Source organism: Strongylocentrotus purpuratus, unplaced genomic scaffold (genome assembly GCF_000002235.5).
Source record: "Strongylocentrotus purpuratus isolate Spur 01 unplaced genomic scaffold, Spur_5.0 spur5_scaffold_17, whole genome shotgun sequence".
Classification (NCBI taxonomy): Eukaryota; Metazoa; Echinodermata; class Echinoidea; order Camarodonta; family Strongylocentrotidae; genus Strongylocentrotus; species Strongylocentrotus purpuratus.
The window spans coordinates 21,386,843-21,406,009 of NW_022145602.1; the positions used below are offsets into that span (position 1 = coordinate 21,386,843).

The 19,167-nt window shown below is 39.4% G+C and overlaps 1 protein-coding gene across 1 annotated transcript in view; it reads right to left on the bottom strand.

The window, feature by feature from the left end:
- LOC105444874 (isoleucine--tRNA ligase, mitochondrial-like) overlaps window positions 1–19,167 on the bottom strand; it is a 34,851-nt gene that overhangs the window by 12,837 nt on the left and 2,847 nt on the right. The window contains exons 2-13 of the mRNA XM_030988304.1: window positions 12,623–12,745; window positions 11,731–11,890; window positions 11,116–11,188; window positions 10,326–10,401; window positions 9,297–9,346; window positions 8,504–8,613; window positions 6,714–6,920; window positions 6,028–6,197; window positions 5,280–5,370; window positions 3,203–3,354; window positions 2,383–2,543; window positions 1,378–1,480 (exon numbers count right to left, since the gene is read on the bottom strand). Of these exons, the coding sequence (XP_030844164.1) occupies window positions 1,378–1,480; window positions 2,383–2,543; window positions 3,203–3,354; window positions 5,280–5,370; window positions 6,028–6,197; window positions 6,714–6,920; window positions 8,504–8,613; window positions 9,297–9,346; window positions 10,326–10,401; window positions 11,116–11,188; window positions 11,731–11,890; window positions 12,623–12,745 (1,476 nt within the window). The remainder of the gene's footprint in view (window positions 1–1,377; window positions 1,481–2,382; window positions 2,544–3,202; window positions 3,355–5,279; window positions 5,371–6,027; window positions 6,198–6,713; window positions 6,921–8,503; window positions 8,614–9,296; window positions 9,347–10,325; window positions 10,402–11,115; window positions 11,189–11,730; window positions 11,891–12,622; window positions 12,746–19,167) is intronic.

The following is a 19,167-nucleotide window of genomic DNA, read 5'->3' on the forward strand; positions in this document are numbered from 1 at the left end:
AGATATACAGATGACGGCAAGACATAGGGTACATATAGATAGGAAAATGATAATAATAATAAGATAGAGATGACGGAAAGAAAGAGAGTAAACACTGATAGCATAAGAATGAATAAAGATAATAAAAGAAAGATATAAAGATGACGGCAAGACAGGATACATCTTTCTTTCATTAGTTTTATTCATTCTTATTCTATCACTGTCTACTCTCTTTCTTGCTGTCATCTCTAGCTCTTTCATTAATTTTTATTCATTCTTATTCTATCAGTCTACTCTCTTTCTTGCTGTCATCTCTATCTCTTTCTTTCATTATTTTTATTCATTCTTATTCTATCACTGTCTACTCTCTTTCTTGCTGTCATCTCTATCTCCTTCTTTCATTTTTTTTATTCATTCTTATTCTATCAGTCTACTCTCTTTCTTGCTGTCATCTCTAGCTCTTTCATTAATTTTTATTCATTCTTATTCTATCAGTCTACTCTCAGGGAACACTTTTATCACTAGAGTCTTCGTCACTGCTCGATTCGTCGGAATCAGAGTCCATGCTCCATGCTTCCATAGTAACAAGATCTCGAGCCTCCTCTACACTAAACACACGTTGACGTTTTCCAGCAGGTGCCATCGTAACATCAGTAAAAAAATCCAAAGAAAACCGCTAAATACACGGTAATTTCGAATGTAACACTATGAAGAAAAACAGTTTACCGGAAAGTGTGCGATGTATACAATGTAAACAATAGTAAACGCAACGCGTGGCTACACACTGCGAGCGGTATTATGAATGTCTAATTGACTCGTATACATCTGTGCAAAAATGCGAAGTTGGCACGCCTACGTCCGTGCAAATCGGCGAACAAAGCAAACAAAGAGTTAATATACTTTGACTGAATGAGGAGATAAAATGTACAGTACATGTGTATATTAAACTTGCCTATTACCCAGGGTTGGCAATTTCAAAAGGAAATACCTGGAATCCACCTATTACCCAGGATTGACAATCAAATGAATGAACCGCTACACCACGACACCTGCACGTCCACATGTGATTATTTATGTAGTGTTGTGAGTTTAACCACTTGTCTGCTATTGGCTTACAACGCGTTCATACCCCCTGTGCAACAGCATTTTTGTACTGTACAAAAACGGTACAAAAACTGTACGCTGTACACAAAATGGACGGATTTTTGTTGAAAGAGCCCTATCTACTGTTCAAGACATCATTGCAGTGCTAATTACACAGTTAGGGCTAGGCATCATGCAGTGCTATGGTCTTGAAAGTTAAATGCCCTATTAAAGCACGTATACATGTATGTACGTGGTACGAAGTCAAGTGGTCAAATCGGAAGATCAGTAAAAGAATGAAAATAAATAGCATACCTGATTTAAAATATTCTGAGGAACAATTTTATCTTTGCTCAGCTTCCACCAGCAATCACTCCCATGATGCATCACCAGATCAGTCACATGATCTACTAGTTCCCTAGGTAACAACAAACGAAAAAGTCACATCGGTGACAAAAATCCATGGGAACCGTGAGCTATTTACATAAATTAAATTAAATTAAATTCAAATTTTATTGGTCCAAAAGGAAATTTGTTGCTTTTACATGCATTATTCACAGAGAAAAAATAAATAAGATATAAATGTGACATGATACATACAACATAAAACGAGTATAGAGAAAATAAACATATAGCACTTTAACAACATCATTATATCTATTTTCTGAAAAGCTACATAAGAGCTCCGGTATATACCGTAGGCCACTTTCGTAATGTAATCAAATTTAATGCTCAAATCTTTGATTGCCTCATTACAATTATTTCATTCATCTGTTACGAATAATTGTATTTCAATAGACAGGATATTAATTGCATACATTACATGTTGTAAGATAGGACAAGCCATAATGTTTGTTTAGATGGCTGGAATTCATCGACAATATCTCTATTATACAGTAGGCTTGCGGGTGCACCATGTGAGAGAGAGAGAGAGGATTGAGGAGTCCTGATAAGGACTCTCGGTAATCTTTCTTGAGGGTGTGTAGTCCTGAAAAGGGTGTGTACTCCTGACGACGGATAGTCAACCTGTTCGAAACGTCAAGCCACTCCCGCCACTCATCCTCTCCAAGCGATATAGTGCTCCTTAGAACTATAAGCTAAGAAAGATAACCAACAGTTATTTTCAAGACTACACCAACAGTCCTCTTCAGGACTACACACCCTCAAGAAAGATTACAGAGAGTCCTTTTCAGGACTCCTCAATCCTCTCTCTCTCTCACATTGTGCACCCGAAAGCCTATCTCCATTAAAGCGATCTGCAGATATATTACTTGAACTATTCTTAAAACCAGCTCACTGAACAACTATCCTTCAACTTACTTGGTAAGTATAGGCTCATCGGTATGTTTGTTATAGACGACAGGGATTGGTACGCCCCAGACTCTTTGCCGTGATATACACCAAAAGGTCCTAGCTGCCAGCTGAGTTCTCATTGTAGCTCTTCCATACACCGGTCTCATATCGATCTCATCTAGACACTCCTAAAACAAACAGCAGTCACATGAATTGAATTGACATTTATTTCAATCATCATGAAAATATTTATAAAGACAAAAGATGTAATTTCCTCTTTCAATTGTTCATATTTACATTGATGGTACATTTTAACATATTCACATATTCATATATTATACATATAGATCAATTTGCACAATACAATACATTAAAAAATAAACATGAAATTGAAAGGAAAAGGAGGGCCCACTAAAAAGCAGAGCTTGTAGGGTGTAGGCCCATGTGTAAAAGTAATTATTATGACTTAGTATTTTATGAGGAAAAAAAAACAATAACAATAACTGATTCAGTAATACAAAAATCAGTTTTAAACAGAAAACATTGATAAATAGATACATGTTGATAAAACGAAACAATCAAAGTTGCATAAAGTCACACTAAAAATTATAGTTGATTGGGGAATGCAATAGCCTAGTAACTATTCAGAAGAAAGCTTTATCATAACATATATATATCCAAATGACATCTAAATTGACATACTGTAATAACATTCAAAATATAAAGAAAATATGAAAGTATAAAACATAGCACAAATGGAAAATGGTGCACCATTGTCTACTAGACTTACTGAGGCCGTGTCTCTAAGACTAGCATTATTGATAAACCATTTGACTATTAGACTTACCGAGGCTGTATCTCGAAGACTAGCAGTATTGATAAACCACTGTTTACTAGCCCTGATGATGATAGGTTTCTTGGTTCTCCAGTCATATGGGTAGCTATGTTCATAGTCCTCCTGATGAAGTAGATTCTTGGATGATGCCAGCATGTCGATTACTGTACAAAACAAAACAAAACATAACATCAGCAGTAAATATCATTGCATAGATCTTTGCAACATACCAGTTTGTAGACAGTAAATGATATACATCAGGCCCTCAATACAATTCAATTTCCCTTTTTTTCAGTATCTGGACCCTCAGCTTCTTCACAAACGAGAAAAATTCTTTAAAGCCGATTAGTTTAAAGAGCATTAAACTAATCAGCTTTACGTACGACATCATTCACACACAGAAATTTTGGTGTGATCGTTTCGTGATTAACTGCTCTTAAAATGCGCAGTAGTGCCATTGCGCATTGAAGGTCAGGTCATATAAAAACTAGATGGAATTTTGACTGCGCGCAGTCGAAAATGATGCCTCCGCCATAGAGCAATTTAAACAAGTTTGGAGTTTAAATCTCCAGTGGTTCTTGAGATATCATGATAACAATCTCAATGTATGGCATTTCGTAAGTTGACCTCTGTGACCCTTGACCTTTGAACTACGTGCTCCAAAATCTAATCAGATTGTCTTCCTATGGTGATACACACTATCATTAAGTTTGAAGTTTAAATCTCCAGTGGTTCTTGAGATATTATGATATGGTGATACATACTATCATTAAGTTTGAAGTGAAAATTCTCCAGTGGTTCTTGAGATATCGCAATAACGATCTCAATGTATAGAATTTCATAAGTTGACCTCTGTGACCCTTGACCTTTGGCCTACGTGCTCCAAAATCTAATCAGATCGTCTTCCTATGGTGATACATACTATCCTTAAGTTTGAAGTTTAAATCTCAAATGGTTCTTGAGATATCATGATAACAATCTCAATGTATGGAATTTCATAAGTTGACCTCTGTGACCCTTGACCTTTGACATACGTGCTCCAAAATCTAATCAGATTGTTTTCCTATAGTGATACACACTATCACTAAGTTTGAAGTTTAAATCTCCAGTGGTTCTTGAGATATCATGATAACAATCTCAATGTATGGAATTTCATAAGTTGACCTCTATGACCCTTGACCTTTGACCTACGTGCTCCAAAATGTAATCAGATTGTTTTCCTATAGTGATACACACTATCACTAAGTTTGAAGTTTAAATCTCCTGTGGTTCTTGAGATATCATGATAACAATCTCAATGTATGGAATTTCATAAGTTGACCTCTGTGACCCTTGACCTTTAACATACGTGCTCCAAAATCTAATCAGATCGTCTTCCTATGGTGATACATACTATCCTTAAGTTCGAAGTTTAAATCTCAAATGGTTCTTGAGATATCGCGCTAACAAACTCAATACAAGGAATTTCATAAGTTGACCTCTGTGACCTGTGACCTTTGACCTACGTACTCCAAAATCTAATCAGATCGTCTTCCTATGGTGATAAATACTATTCCCGAGTCTTAAGTTTAAATCTTAAATGGTTCTTGAGATATTGTGATAACGGTCAAACGGGACGGACGGACGGACGTACGGACGGACGTACGGACGGACGTACGGACGGACGTACGGACGGACAACCCGAAAACATGATGCCTCCGGCACCACCTTCGGTGGCGGAGGCATAAAAAGCGCACGCTTCATCCAGTTTAAACACGTATAACCGTTCACAAACAAAATGCCAAGCTCTCTAAATACATACTTCGTATCTGCAGCCTGCTTTGAACCGCATATAAATCGCGACTTCGTATCTGTCCGAACATCGTATAAACTACGTTCACACAGTGAAAATTTTCTTTAAAGCTGTTTATAAAACGTGGACACCTGGCAGCTTTGGAGCACGTTTGTGCCCTCAGTATAAAAAGAAGGCCTCCCAAGCAATAGCAATCATTGTACCCTGAGATTCGTTTTAACGCGCAATATCTGAAGAAGCACTTTTTAGTGACCTAAGCTTCGGTGTTTGAGTGACAGCGTCACAGCACCATCGTACCTGTTTGATTTGCATCCAGAAGAACATTCTTTCCTCTCAGTTCCTCCCTTACATCATCGGTATAGAACCCCTCACTGTCTACCTGGCATGTCTGATGATAATAATCACAATAATAATAATAATCATCATCATCATCATCAACATCGATGTCGTCGTTGTCGTCATCATCATCTTCATCATGATCACCATCATCATCATCACCATCCTCCTCCTCCTCCTCACCACCACCACCACCACCACCACCACCACCACCACCACCACCACCACCACCACCACCACCACCACCACCACCATCAACATCATCAACAACATCATCATCATCAACATTATCATCATTATCGTCGATGTCGTCATAATCATCACCATCATCATCATCAACATCATCATCATCATTGTCCATCATCTTCATCGGTTTCATCTTCATCAAGATCATCATCATCATCTTCACCACCACCACCACCACCACCACCACCACCATCATTATCATAATTCATCATCATCAACATCATCATCATCGTTGATGTCGTCGTCGTCATCATCCTCATCCTCATCATCATCATCACCATCATCATCATCATCATCATCAACATCATCGTCATCATCATCATCATCATCATCACCATCACCATCACAATCATCATCATCATTATCATCAATATCATCATCATCTTCATCATGAGTATTTGTAAAGCATAGGGCTCAATGATGAAAAGAGTAAACTGCTTCATAGTTTTGAACAGCTACGTACCACTTTGAGGTTGTGCTGTATTGCTACTCCATAGTCTTCTGCACCATGTGCTGGGGCAGTGTGAATCAGACCAGTACCCAACCCCATCTTGACATGGTTAGCAGCAAGTAATGGCACATGATGACATGGATCCAATGGATGATACAGGGAACACCCTTCAAGGCATCTTCCTGTACACAAGGTGAAAAAAGGAGAGGTAGATACGTAAATCAATCACTGCATCATTTTTATCCTCAAAACCAACTATACAAATAAAATGTCAAAATGTTGGGTTACAATGTTTCTCTAGTAACCTCTCTCTCTCTCTCTCTCTCTCTTTCTCTGTTTGTCTCCCCCTTCTCTTTCTCTCTCTCTCTTTCTATGTCGTTCTGTCTCCTTTATTATCAAAAAGGTAATCAGCATTGACAAACTTATCAAATATTAATCAACAAAAAAACATTTTGTTATCATACACTGTATTTTCTCAAATTTATTTTTATAAACCAATGCGACACTTGATTCAATATTCTATATCACGATGTTAAAAAATATAAAGATCTAAAGCAATTATGTATTTTTTATGTATAGATTTGTTATAGGAATATGAATTTTTATTGATTTTGATTAGTCAGCCCTATTTATAAATAATACTGATATTATTTCCAGATCTTTTAGAAATGAATTTATTTTAGTTTCTTTATATCTACCTGAGAAAGTCGTAATAATCCTGAGATCTCTTCCCCAAACTTCTTTCAGATCTGCTACTCTATCGGAAGCAATTATCAGTCTATCATCAGTCCCCTTGCATTCCAACAAGCAGTAGTCTTTATCAGCCATGTAACAGACCGCCTGATTGGCTGGAATAGTCCAGGGGGTTGTAGTCCATATAACAACAGCTGCATTGTCTGTATTGCCTGCAAGATAATTCAAACAATAATCTTTATAAGATGATGACGTGGATCCTGATCAAATAATTGGTTCAAAGCGTACACGTGACCAGGCATTTATTTTGCCTAACACGTAATTTGGATAATGACCGGTCATTATCCAAGTCTTATGACCGGTCACTAGTAAAATCATGTTATAAAACGTCATTTTATATAACAAATACAACATAATCTTATAAAACAAATAATACACAGCATTTTGTTCGGCATTAGTAAATTACCCACACTCGGTACCTTCAAAACAGTCCAAACAGACTGTTCCAACGGTACCTTGTGTGGGTAATTCTTACTAATGCCCTCACGGCTGTGTATTATTTGAATATTATCATTTCAATATACATGTACAATGGCAAAATAAATGAAGAGAATGCTACTACAAGCACTAGTTTCAAGTACATAAGCACAAGGCACGATGGCTCAGTTGTAGAGCAGTGGTCTCCCAACCTAAATGTCCCGGGTTAAAAACCAATTCAATGTGCTAGTTCCCTTTGGTAAGGCATTACTTCTCATTTCCAAGGCCGTTAGAGAGGACTTAAAGTCACCCTGGTTGCTTACTTACAAGCATACACATGCTTTCTTAGCAGTCAGGTAAAACAAACAAACCTACAAACATACACTGTAGTGTCTTCCCAGAACACGTTGAAAGCACTGTGATATATTGGTAAGGCTCTTGACTCCCATAGGAGCATACAAGAGGTCCAGGAATCGATCTTTGCTTTAGTGTTTTAATTCCTCTTTTGGGCAAGGTGTTAACCCAAATTTGTCTCTCTCAACCATGGTGTATTAAATGGGTACCTGGCAATGCTGGTAATAACTGCAGGGTCCGCGGGAAGAGCAGTATTAGTGCTGAGGTGGCTATCTCAAATTATCAAGACCAAATTATTATGATAATTATCATAAGACCAAAATGATTACAATGTATTTTTACCCCAGTCACTGGATTCAATTATGATTCTGCACTTTACAGTGCACACTCTCCGCTCCTCTATGGAGCATTCTAGCATTTGCATCCTACCAAGGTCTGTATTCAATCCAATACTTTTGTCAGAAATATGAGTATTTTACATAGCTTTTGGCCCAGGTAAAATACTTGGCAAACTTTGGTATCCAGTTGAAGTTTTTTACCTTAAACTTAAGACAACTAGGTTGAATGGGAGGCATATCGTTTTCATATAAAAAGTCATTATAAGCTTATAAGCAATTATATTAGCGTGCACTTTATAAGACGCGTTAATTGCCAAAGTTTTAGATTGACTATGTAGGAATATGAGTCATTCAGGTACTTTTGCAGAACATGGTAAGATACAACAATTTTTCTTGTCAGCACAAAACCCTTCGTACAAAGTAGTACTTATCAGTAGGAAGCAAACAAGATCACTTTTTGGCCTTTAAAAAAAGTTGTCCTTTGCGACCGACTCAAAAATCTTGAAATCCATGGTCGGCTTTAAAAAAAAAAAAAAACAGTTATAACAAAAAAATTATGACCGACCGACCCATGTTTTGGCACCTAAAGGGCAATACAAAATCTTGGGGGGGGGGGGGGGCCTTACCCAAGGCATCAGCTAGCAGAGTTGATGGGGCATGGATGGAAAACTTGACATAGATGGCTGGCGAGATATGATGAGGGTTGTATTCCAATTCAGCCTCAGCTAGTGCAGTTCTGCAAACCAATTCACAAAATCAGAAACTTGATTAGTTTCAAGAGGAGTTTTAATTGTAAAAGAAATTGATCACAAAGTATTGGCAACTATTTCAACGAGCAGTAGGCTGACATTAGCTGACTTTCATTATTACATTGACAATGTGTACATTGTATGTGAAACATATATGTATACTCCAACACAATAAGATGGACTAGGTTCTAAATCCATTGTTGATGATTAACATGTCATCCGTGCAAGAATGATTTCTATGAAAACCAAGTAAATGATCAGTTATTTATAATCTCTTAATAATGATATGAGCCAGGGTTCAATCGCTAGATGTACCAGTAGTCCTTCTCAGCCTCTACTTTTGAAGTTCTACAAAATACTCTATCAGAAACTTGATCTGTTTAGGAATGTTCAACTACCATACTACTACCATCATTATTTACAACCAATGTAAGCAAACTTTCCCCATACATTCTTTTTAAACTGCATATATGTAAACATTGTATAAAAGAATGGGTTACCCCAAGGATGTGTCCTGGGACCCAACCTTTTTCACATATATGTGAATGACTAGCCAATCCCCCTAACACGGGTTATTCATTTTGCAGATGACATGTGTATCATCACACAAACTGTGGAATTCCTTGATAAATCATGTGACAATCATGTGACAACCATGTGACGATATTACCTTGATGATGGAGACCAGTTGACAGGTTTTACGTCCCTATAGATGAAACCCTAATGGTAAGAGAAATATAATATAAATGGATTCCACTTCAATTAAGAAATTACACATCATCAAGCTCATATGCCTGTCTCTCCCCCCCCCCCCCCCCCCTCCCCCAAATAACAGAACTAACATGCGAGTACTACATAATTTAACCTTTTTATTGTTTGGCCTTTAGTACAGAGCAAATGGGAGAGGAGCTCGCAATTTAAGTCACAGATTTGCCAATTTGTGTTTGATTGATCACACCATCAAATACTCATCAACTTTCTTATTGTCAATAGGTTTTTGCTCAAACTTTCACTGGCCTGTTTCTCTCATTCTGCTGCTTCTATTAAAAATAATTTAATATCAGAGTGGACTTCCCCTTGATATGTACTACACGTAAGTCCCATTTGCAGGCCAAAAAAATGAAAAGGTTAAATTCCAATGGCATTTGAAAGATAATACTAATTTAGAACTTCCCTAAAAAAGGGGGCTTGAAAATGTCTTTAAGTGGGAAAATAACGACTATTTAGATGTCGAATCGACTCAGAGCTATAGAGTCAGAAGTAATAGTCTGATTTTCAGACCATTGTACCGAATAGTCGTACGTTTTATGCTGTGCAAAGATTCAATCAGTTTAATTATGGCCATTACAAGAAGTGTGTTATTGATGTAGACAAATGACCATGTACCCTTTACATCTCATTTTATGTACAGCATGTTATTCCCCCCCCCCCCCCAAAAAAAAGCCAGTCAGTCACTCAATAGTGTCTGACAGTGAAATCTAGCAAGTAAACGGGTTTCCTTGCATAATTTGAATATTAGGACACTGCTAACGTTTAATTTTCACAGATTATAGAACATACATGACATATTAATAATTTCTGCAAAGTTCTACAGAATTTGATGTTGGCTGCACAAGGAACATACATGTAGTATCTTTAAATGTCAAATCTATTTTAAAAACTCAGGTAAACATGTAGGAACACAGTCATTGTATCATACCTTCTGATACATGTCATGGAAGAGTTGTAGTTGTGACGCTTCATATTCTTTGTCGAATGTGTAGTAACAATTATCCCTGTCAAAACACAAAACAAGAAAACATAGAAATAGTCATTACGTTCATCATAGAAAAAGTTCATATGAAATTATGAAAAAGGTTGTACATGTATATTTCTTACTTAAAAATCTATTGAAATGTATTGTGGTAAACCTGAAATTTGAATCATGACGAACAAGCACAAATAACTGATGCATCAGGAATCTAGTTTTGATCTTATTCATCTAAAATAAGTTTCAGGATCCAAACAAGAGGGTAAGATGCACTATTCTATTTGCCAATTCGTGAGATTTTGTATACAAAATTGTTGCTCCCTGGTGGTCTCTCTTCTTTTCTGACAAAACATGAGGGGGGGGGGACATGTCCCCCCCCCCCCCCCCCAGATACCCCAACCCTAATCCTAACCCCAACCTTGACCCTAATCCAAACCTTCAACCTAACACTACCCCTAACCATAACCTTAACCCCAATGCATTGCACTGATGTGTGGTTAAGTGTTCTGCAGGAGAGAAATATCAACGAAACCCAAGAATATTTAAATCTGAATAAATCAGGGACCCGTTTCACAAAGCCTTTATTCAATGACAAATTACAAAAATCAGTGACAAATCTGCAGATAACCAATCAGAAGCAAGGATTTCAGTAGCTTATAACACAAATTGTCATTTGTCACTGATGACAAGTTTTGTGAAAAGCCTTCCTGGTGTTGTGAGGGGATTTAAAGTGACTTACCAGTCTGCCATGATCCCCCATCTCTTGAATGCAGTCATCTGGCTCTCAATCGCTTTCAATGCAAATTTTCTAGCTGAATAGAAATAAAGAGTATGCCATGCAGTATTTTTAATTTTTTATACTACCCCTGTAAAAAAAGAATCTGTTACGTCATTATTAACCAAAAAATGAAAGTTTTTGAAATTTTCTGTAAAGAGCAAATTGTAGAAGAGCTCACAAGATACACCACAGTATTGCCAATTTGCTAACCAAGTTAATATCAGGCTGGACTTCCCCCTAAAGTAAACACCTAAAATAAATAATTTGTCCTGTATATTAAGGATTCAATGTTGCTATACTATATTACAAATATGAGCTTTAAATGTTCAGATATTGCAAGTTTACATACATTCTCAATCAACAAACAGAGTGACTAGCAAGTAAACTAATCAACGCATCTGTAATCCCCCACAAAGAATACGGCAGAGTGCGGAACGCAGGGCCGACTTGCGTTCCTTCATTATCCTTCAGCCCATGTTAGGTAAACTTTGAAACGTTCTTCCTGTTCATAGGTTATATTTTTAGGTGATTGGTAAACATATACCTTTTGTTTAAAGAGAGACAACAAGTTCTTACCTTGATTTCTAATTTGCAAAGCAGAAAGCTTTCTAAAATCTTCCTTGGACTCTGTGAGAGCTTTGAGTTCAATGGGAAGTCCATGGCAGTCCCATCCAGGTACATAGTGAACCTTGTATCCTCTCATCAACTTGTAACGGTTGATGATATCTTTCAGAATCTAATAAAAATAAAATATTCAGTGAGATCTTTGAGTTCAATAGGAAGACCATAATGAACCTTGCATCCTCTCATCAACTTGTAACGGTTGATGATATCTTTCAGAATCTAATCAAAATAAAACATTCAGTGAGATCTTTGAGTTCAATGGGAAGTCCATGGCAGTCCCATCCAGGAACATAGTAAACCTTGTATCCTCTCATCAACTTGTAACGGTTGATATCTTTCAGAATCTGATCAAAAATAAAATATTTAGTGAAATCTTTGAGTTCAATGAGGAGGCGAGTTGGCTCAGTCGGTAAAGTGTCCGTCTGTCGAACCAAAGATCCCGGGTTCGACTCCCACCCAGGCGGATGATTGAAGCCTGCGTTGTGTGTTACCATGCCCCTTCCCTTGTTCATAGACGCAGGTTATGTCAAGTGGAAAACACTCCATCCCTCGGATAGGACGTTAAATGGAGGCCCTGTGTAGAGAAAAGTCACTACCTTTGCACGTTAAGAACCCACTGCACTATTTGTATAAGAGTAGGGGGGAAACCCCGGTGTAGTGGTCCACCTGCACACACCCCCAGTATAGTACGATAATAATCTGTAAAGAGGTCTGTACTCAAAAGGAAGAAGAAGAAGAATGGGTAGACCATGGCAGTCCCATCCAGGAACATTGTTAGCCTAATTCACAGCACAACCAACATTCATATTGCATAAAGTATAGGATGGTCCCTAAAAATGCTTACCTTATTTAAAGCATGACCAACATGCACATCTCCATTAGCGTAAGGTGGACCATCGTGTAAGGTAAAATTCTTCTCTCTCAGACTGTCCCTCTGCCACGCATACAGCTCACTGAATCCACAAGCCTGGTACAAACACAGATATATACATGTAGGTCATTAGAAAAATTATATATTTGACAATTTCTGTTGAATGTGTTACTTACATTCACAGTATGCTTACATTTTGTGTGCGTCATTGAAAAAATACACGGGGACTCGGGGCGAATTAGCCCCCCCCCCCCCCCCCCCCCCCCCGAAATGCTAAAAAGAGCCCCTGAAAGTCATAAAAGAGCCAAAAAAATTGGCATAGAGTTCAATGCAAAACAAATTAAAGAGTGTTATTTTCATGCAAGCAAGCTTGAAAAGTAGCCCTCGAAATTGTTAGTATTTTTTTCCCCTGTAAAGCATGTCATGTCAGTGTGTTAATTTGTAATGTAAAATTTTGTATGGTCAAGCACCATTGCGATCTCTGCTTAAAAATATATCCCCTTGCAGCCAACATCAAATTCTGTAGAACTTTGCAGGAATTATGAATATGTCATGTATGTCCTATAGATCTGTGAAATTTAAACATTAACAGTGTGTCGATTCTACAACTACATGTAATAGTCATTATTTTTCCATTCAAAGCTATTTTCAAGCCCTTTTGTTTCGAGGGAAGTTCTAAATTAGTATTGTCTTTCAAATGCAGTTAGAATTTAACCTTTTCGTTTTTTGGGCCTGCAAATGGGACATACATGTACAGTAAGCCAAGTACCTTTAAAGGGACTTGGTAACATTGTTCAGATGAGAGATAGTGGTGCTAAGGTAGTGACTTCAATGCTAGATGTACAGTTAAAGATAATCTGAAAATTTGAGTGAAAACGGATCAGGGCCATTCCATGGTAACTCGCGTTACACCTAATGGGTACATTGACACGATAATGTGCCTACAGTGTATATCTTAGGAACTGCTAGGATCTACAAGATACTTTTTTCAAACATGGACAGGGTAGATATAGAACAACTGAATGAAACAAAAAAGAAAATTGAAGAACAAACATTTTTAGATTCTTGGATTATTGAATTTTGGTAACTCGCGTTACAAAAAAAGGACATGGTCAATTCTATGAGACCCTCTTTTGGCAAAGTCTCCTCATACTAGACAATCTTGACAAAATCTTTCCTACGTTGATAGTAGGTTGAGACTTACATGTATAAGATCACAATATTAAAGATAAGAAACAATGGACTAGTAAAATGCAGGAAGCAAATATGTCGGTAACTCACGTTACGGTAACTCGCGTTACATTTTGTCCGGAGGCCATTTTCACCCCTATGTAATAGATTAAATATCCCAGGACCCCTTAGAAAAGGCTTAGAATATGGAAATATATTCATCTTTTTCAATTTAGCGAAATTTTCAGGAAAAAATATTACAAGAATCCTGTGTAATCTGCAATAAATTGTTTTTTTTTCATCTACAGTCCCACATGTACGTTTTTGATGATGGTTTGAGATCTTAGGAAATCAACAAAAATGAAAAATAAATTGTATTGAATTTGAAAGGCCCTAATGTTTTATGAACATCCATGGCATAAGGTTAGTGATAAATCAAAGAATTAACATAAGAGGTACATTTCTTTTTTTGATGTCATGTCCTTCTTCTCATGGAATGGCCCATCATTATTCATGGTACAAATTGGGAAAAACTGATCTGATCGATTCCTTAATTCTCCCAACTATATTATTCTACTTCTATTCTGCTACTTGTCAAAGCCTGTTCAGCATCAAGACAAGGACAATTTAATTACATTTTAGGTGAATGTAAATTGTCACAAAGCAATAAAATGGCTCTACATTCCATTCCAGACAGTTAAGTGTTGACAGATTTTTATAGCCTGTTTTATGTTTTTTTTCTCATGGAAAAACGGTTGGGAAAATTCAAAAATGGTTGGGAGAATTTACTGTTAATCACTGTTAGAGGGTGCCTCACATCAACGCCTTCAAAGAAAACCATAGATATCTTTGTGGTTTGAGAATTTGTTCAGGATTTTTTGCATGTCAGAGGGTTAGTATAGTAGAAGGAATATAGTAAGTAACATTTTATACAAAAATTAAGCAACTTTTTTCATCAACCTTTAACAATGTTACCGAGTCACTTTAAGTGGGCCTTCTCTCACTTGAATTTGAAACCGCTCGAGCGGATCGGCCAATGGGAGCCGGGAGCGTGTTTACTCATTGTACAGCACTCAATGCTGGAAGTTCTACGTGGCGCGTTATCTCACTGTACAGCGCTTAGTGCGGGAAGTTCCACGTGCCATGTGTACGTGCAATGGCTGTACGTCGGTGGCAGAGATCGTGATACCTCCACTTCTCGGCCACCGTACGTACACATGACATGGTTAGAAAAAGAATTGCCTTGTCCTGAAAAAACGCCTAAAATTCTACAAAATGAGCTTCAATGGTGACCTTGGCCTTGGACTAGATATTCTGCATCAAGAAAGTATTTTTGATCATTTTTACTTTTAGTAGGGGGTCTAGGGTAGAGCTAGCACCCAGTATTTGGTCACTTAAGGGGAAATCGCTAATATTTTAAATTCTTACCTCTTTTATTTGGCAATCTACCCATTAAAAGAAAAGAAATGTATTCCTCTAACAGGATTTTATAGTCACTTTAAATATAAAATGATAAGCAAAATACTTTCGAAAGAAGACGGAGCATTTTTCTGCCCAGAATTCGGTCACATGATTTGTGCATGGTATCTCCGTTGCCAAGGAGCGAAGCATATTTGCGCACTATTTTCACACAATTGCGCGATAAAGCACTGAATGTCAATGCGTTGACCGAATACTTGACGAGCGATACCGCATGGCAAGGGTATCGTATAAATACCTATTGCACATCGGCAAGTGCGTCATTTGCAAATTCGCTGCAATGGAGCGAACACGAACGAGCTCCTCTTGAAAACACATACTAAATTCATTGCTACAGCACACGTAATTGTTTCGCAATAGACTTCTACATATGGCTATGTATGTTAGCGCATGTGCCAACAGAAAGCGGAAATGTAGTGCGACACTGACCAATTTCGAGCCAAGTTGGAGATCTTTCCGGGGCCCTAAATCTGGTTTAATTTTGAGAGTTAAGAAAAGTTGTTCAGCTGCGCATTAGGCGACACCCGCGGTAGTTTCCGCGGGCGTGCTTATCACTGGGAACGTTAGATTTGGACTGGAACTGTAACCGCGCGACATGCCGTTTGCTGTGTTCCTCTGAGTCTCGGATCTCAACGTAGCTTCGTGGAGCTCCACCGTCGAGTCTTCGAGATTCTACAGTGCTGCAAGCAATGGTAGGATTTACCCTTACTTGAGCTTCTGATTAGTTATCAGTATCGTAGTTGTCTATAATAACCGCCCCGTCACTACAATGGCGTAATCGGCAGGATTATTTATTATTAAGTAGGCAATAGGTCTTTTCTGTACAAAACTAAGTACATGTAAGTTAGTAAGTAAGCAAGTAGATTCTATATCTATTTTCTGGAACTACGTACGTTAGTAAGTAAGCAAGAAGGAAGGATTGGGTAGGTACCTAAGTGGGATTTTTGACTGTCAGTCTTGTTTTGTATATCTGTGGATTTTGGGTTAAATCGTGGGTGGTATTTAATTTCACCTTCATTTCATCATTACTAATATTGTACGGCCATCTCGCCGAGCATTATACCGTGGAGATAGTTCCGCGGTGTTTTTTCGGTGAGGTATGTTGCCGGTTTAAGTGTAGACCTAGTCCTTTAGTGTTACTTAGTAGGGTTTAGTTTTGGCCCACTCGCTGAAGCTGTTCACCGTGGAGATAATTCCGCGGTGTTTTTTTCGGTGAGGTTAAGGTTTCAATATTTACCTGTCAGGCACTTTGACTTAAAGCTATTAGGAAACTAAGTAGGGTATTATTAAGTAAGCAAGAAGGAAAGATTGTTTGTGTATTTAATTTTATCATTTGGCTATTTAACCGTTGCTGATTTAAAGCCGGTTATGGCCTCAGAGAAGGTTAAAGTTAATTATGTGACTGAGGAGACCCTTCTTAGGGTTGTCGATAAAACAAAGTCTGGCAAAATTATTAGTTGGAGGGAGCAATGTGGGAGCTTAACTGAGGAGTTATTTTTGCAGTGTCCCCGTCTCCATGAAGCCAAGGAGCTTTTACGTTTATTTGATTTTGAGCCTTATCAGGCTAAGATAGTTAAACCTACAGATGGAGGCCCAGCTGGGCCTGTAGCTAGTTCTACGGCTGAGCAACAGCAGGGGAGGAGCTCGCCGCAACCGGCCAGCTCCCCAGCCGAGCCCACAGCCGAGTATCGGCTTAGGGCCGTTGACTGTCCGCCGTCCAGGGAATCCCCGCCCGACAGGTCTTATCCTCCTAGGGAATCCCCGTCCAGAGAACCCCCACGTAGGGATTATTGTTATCCCCCTTCTAGGGAATCCCCTCCTAATAATTATGGTCCGCCTTCCAGGGAACCCCCACGTAGGGATTATTGTTATCCCCCTTCTAGGGAATCCCCTTCTAATAATTATGGTCCGCCTTCCAGGGAACCCCCACGTAGGGATTATGTTTATCCCCCTTCTGGGGAATCCCGACGTGACATTCAGTACCCTCCCAGGGAATCCTCACCAGGGGGTCAGGGAGAGTACCGGTCGCAGGGGCGCCGGGATTGGCCCCCCCCCCCCCCCCCCCCCCCCCCCCCCCCCCCCCCCCCCCGTCTGCCGAGGTCGCTTAGTTTTGATGGGAGAACAAGTTGGCATTCCTTTCTCAGGAAATTCACCAGTTATGCTGTATCGTGTCAGTGGAGTCCGAGTGAGTGTTTGGATGCACTAGGCTGGTGTTTGGAGGGGTCTGCCTCAGATTGTTTTTCTAACCTTAGGGATATGGGCACTAATTCTTATTACCCAATGTTGACAGCGATGGGGCGTCGGTTTGGGGCTACCCGATTTCTGGAGGAGGCCATAGCCGAATTTCGAACGGCTCGCCAACTCCCGGAAGAGTCTCTCCTTGGGTGGTCCGACCGGCTCCAAGCATTGTTCCATGAGGCTTTTGGGTGGGACCGTAGGGGTGACGACACTCAAATGGTGTTGCAACTATGCCAGGGTTGTATCGATAAGGCGGCTGGTTTAACAGCTTTAAATACGCGCCCAAGGTCCATCGAGGAGGCTCTGGATGCCATCAGGTGGGCACAGTACACCCAACGTGTAGTGTACGAGAGCGAGCCCCGCCGTTTATATCCAGCTTCTCGGCAGCAGGTGCAGCAGACTTGCAAAGGTCGAGATGTTCCCCGTCCGGCTCCTGTGGAGGACCGGGGGAAGGTCACAACGCCTTTTGAAGTTCAGGCCAGGAATGACATTGGCTATTTAAAAGAGGAAGTCGCCAGTCTTAAGACGCATGCGTACAACACCGATTGTATGCTAGAAGAAATACTGAAGACTGTTAAGTCTTTGGAGTTTTCTATGCTTTCCAATGCCCGCCCTCTATCTCCCGTGGCTACTGGTGTTCCGGAAAACCTGGAGGGATCGGAGAGCGAGGCCGATCTCCGATCTGGAAACCGAGAGGCCTACAATCGGTAAATACTGGGGTAGTTAATGTAGTTAGTGACCCGCCTGACTCTTCGGTCGGTCCCTTGGACAAGGTAGTTAATGTTAGTGACCCGCCTGACTCTTCGGTCGGTCCCTTGGACAAGGTAGTTAATGTTAGTGACCCGCCTGACTCTTCGGTCGGTCCCTTTGTCAAGGTAAATAATGTTAGTGACCCGCCTGACTCTTCGGTCGGTCCCTTTGTCCAGGTAGTCGCTAGGACGGCCGTGGTGCCTCCTTCTAGTGGGAAGCGGGTAAGATGTAAGGTTGTTGGGAGTCCAGGGCTCCAGAGTAAGGACCTTTCCCTTTTCCAGCCCACCCACAGGCTCCCATTTTGGATTCCTCGGATCGTGTTTGATCGGGGGAAATAACATGTTAAGTATATATATTATGGTTCATTATCAAAGCCATTCACAACGGCTCGTCCGCGAGGACATGGTGCCGGTTCCTGTTCCTGGGAAATAACATGTTTGTCTTAAATATATATATTTTAGTTCACTTTTGTTTACACTGTTTAATTTCATTGTAAATCGTCCATTCTGAGTTCCTGAACTTTAAGTGTTGATGTTTTTAAACTGAATAGATAACAATTAAATAAAACTGAAAAGTTTCTGCTTCGGTTAGCGGAGTTATCTATGCTGAATTAGCTGCTCCGCTTTAAGAGCTGACTAGGAAGCATTCTTTCCACAGGGAGACAGAGCACTCATGTGTGTTCGAGGCCATAAAACGGCCGGCTTTTGATATCTCCCAAGTGACACTACGTGGTACTGGTTCCAATAATAAGTCAGAATATGATCATGTTTTGGGGGAGTAATTCCTCTGGAGTAATTCCTCTGGATCAACAAGAGCCTTTTGGATTTGCTTGATGGTGTTACGGGCCTGGGTGCCCTGAATGATATCTGGAACTTGCCGGC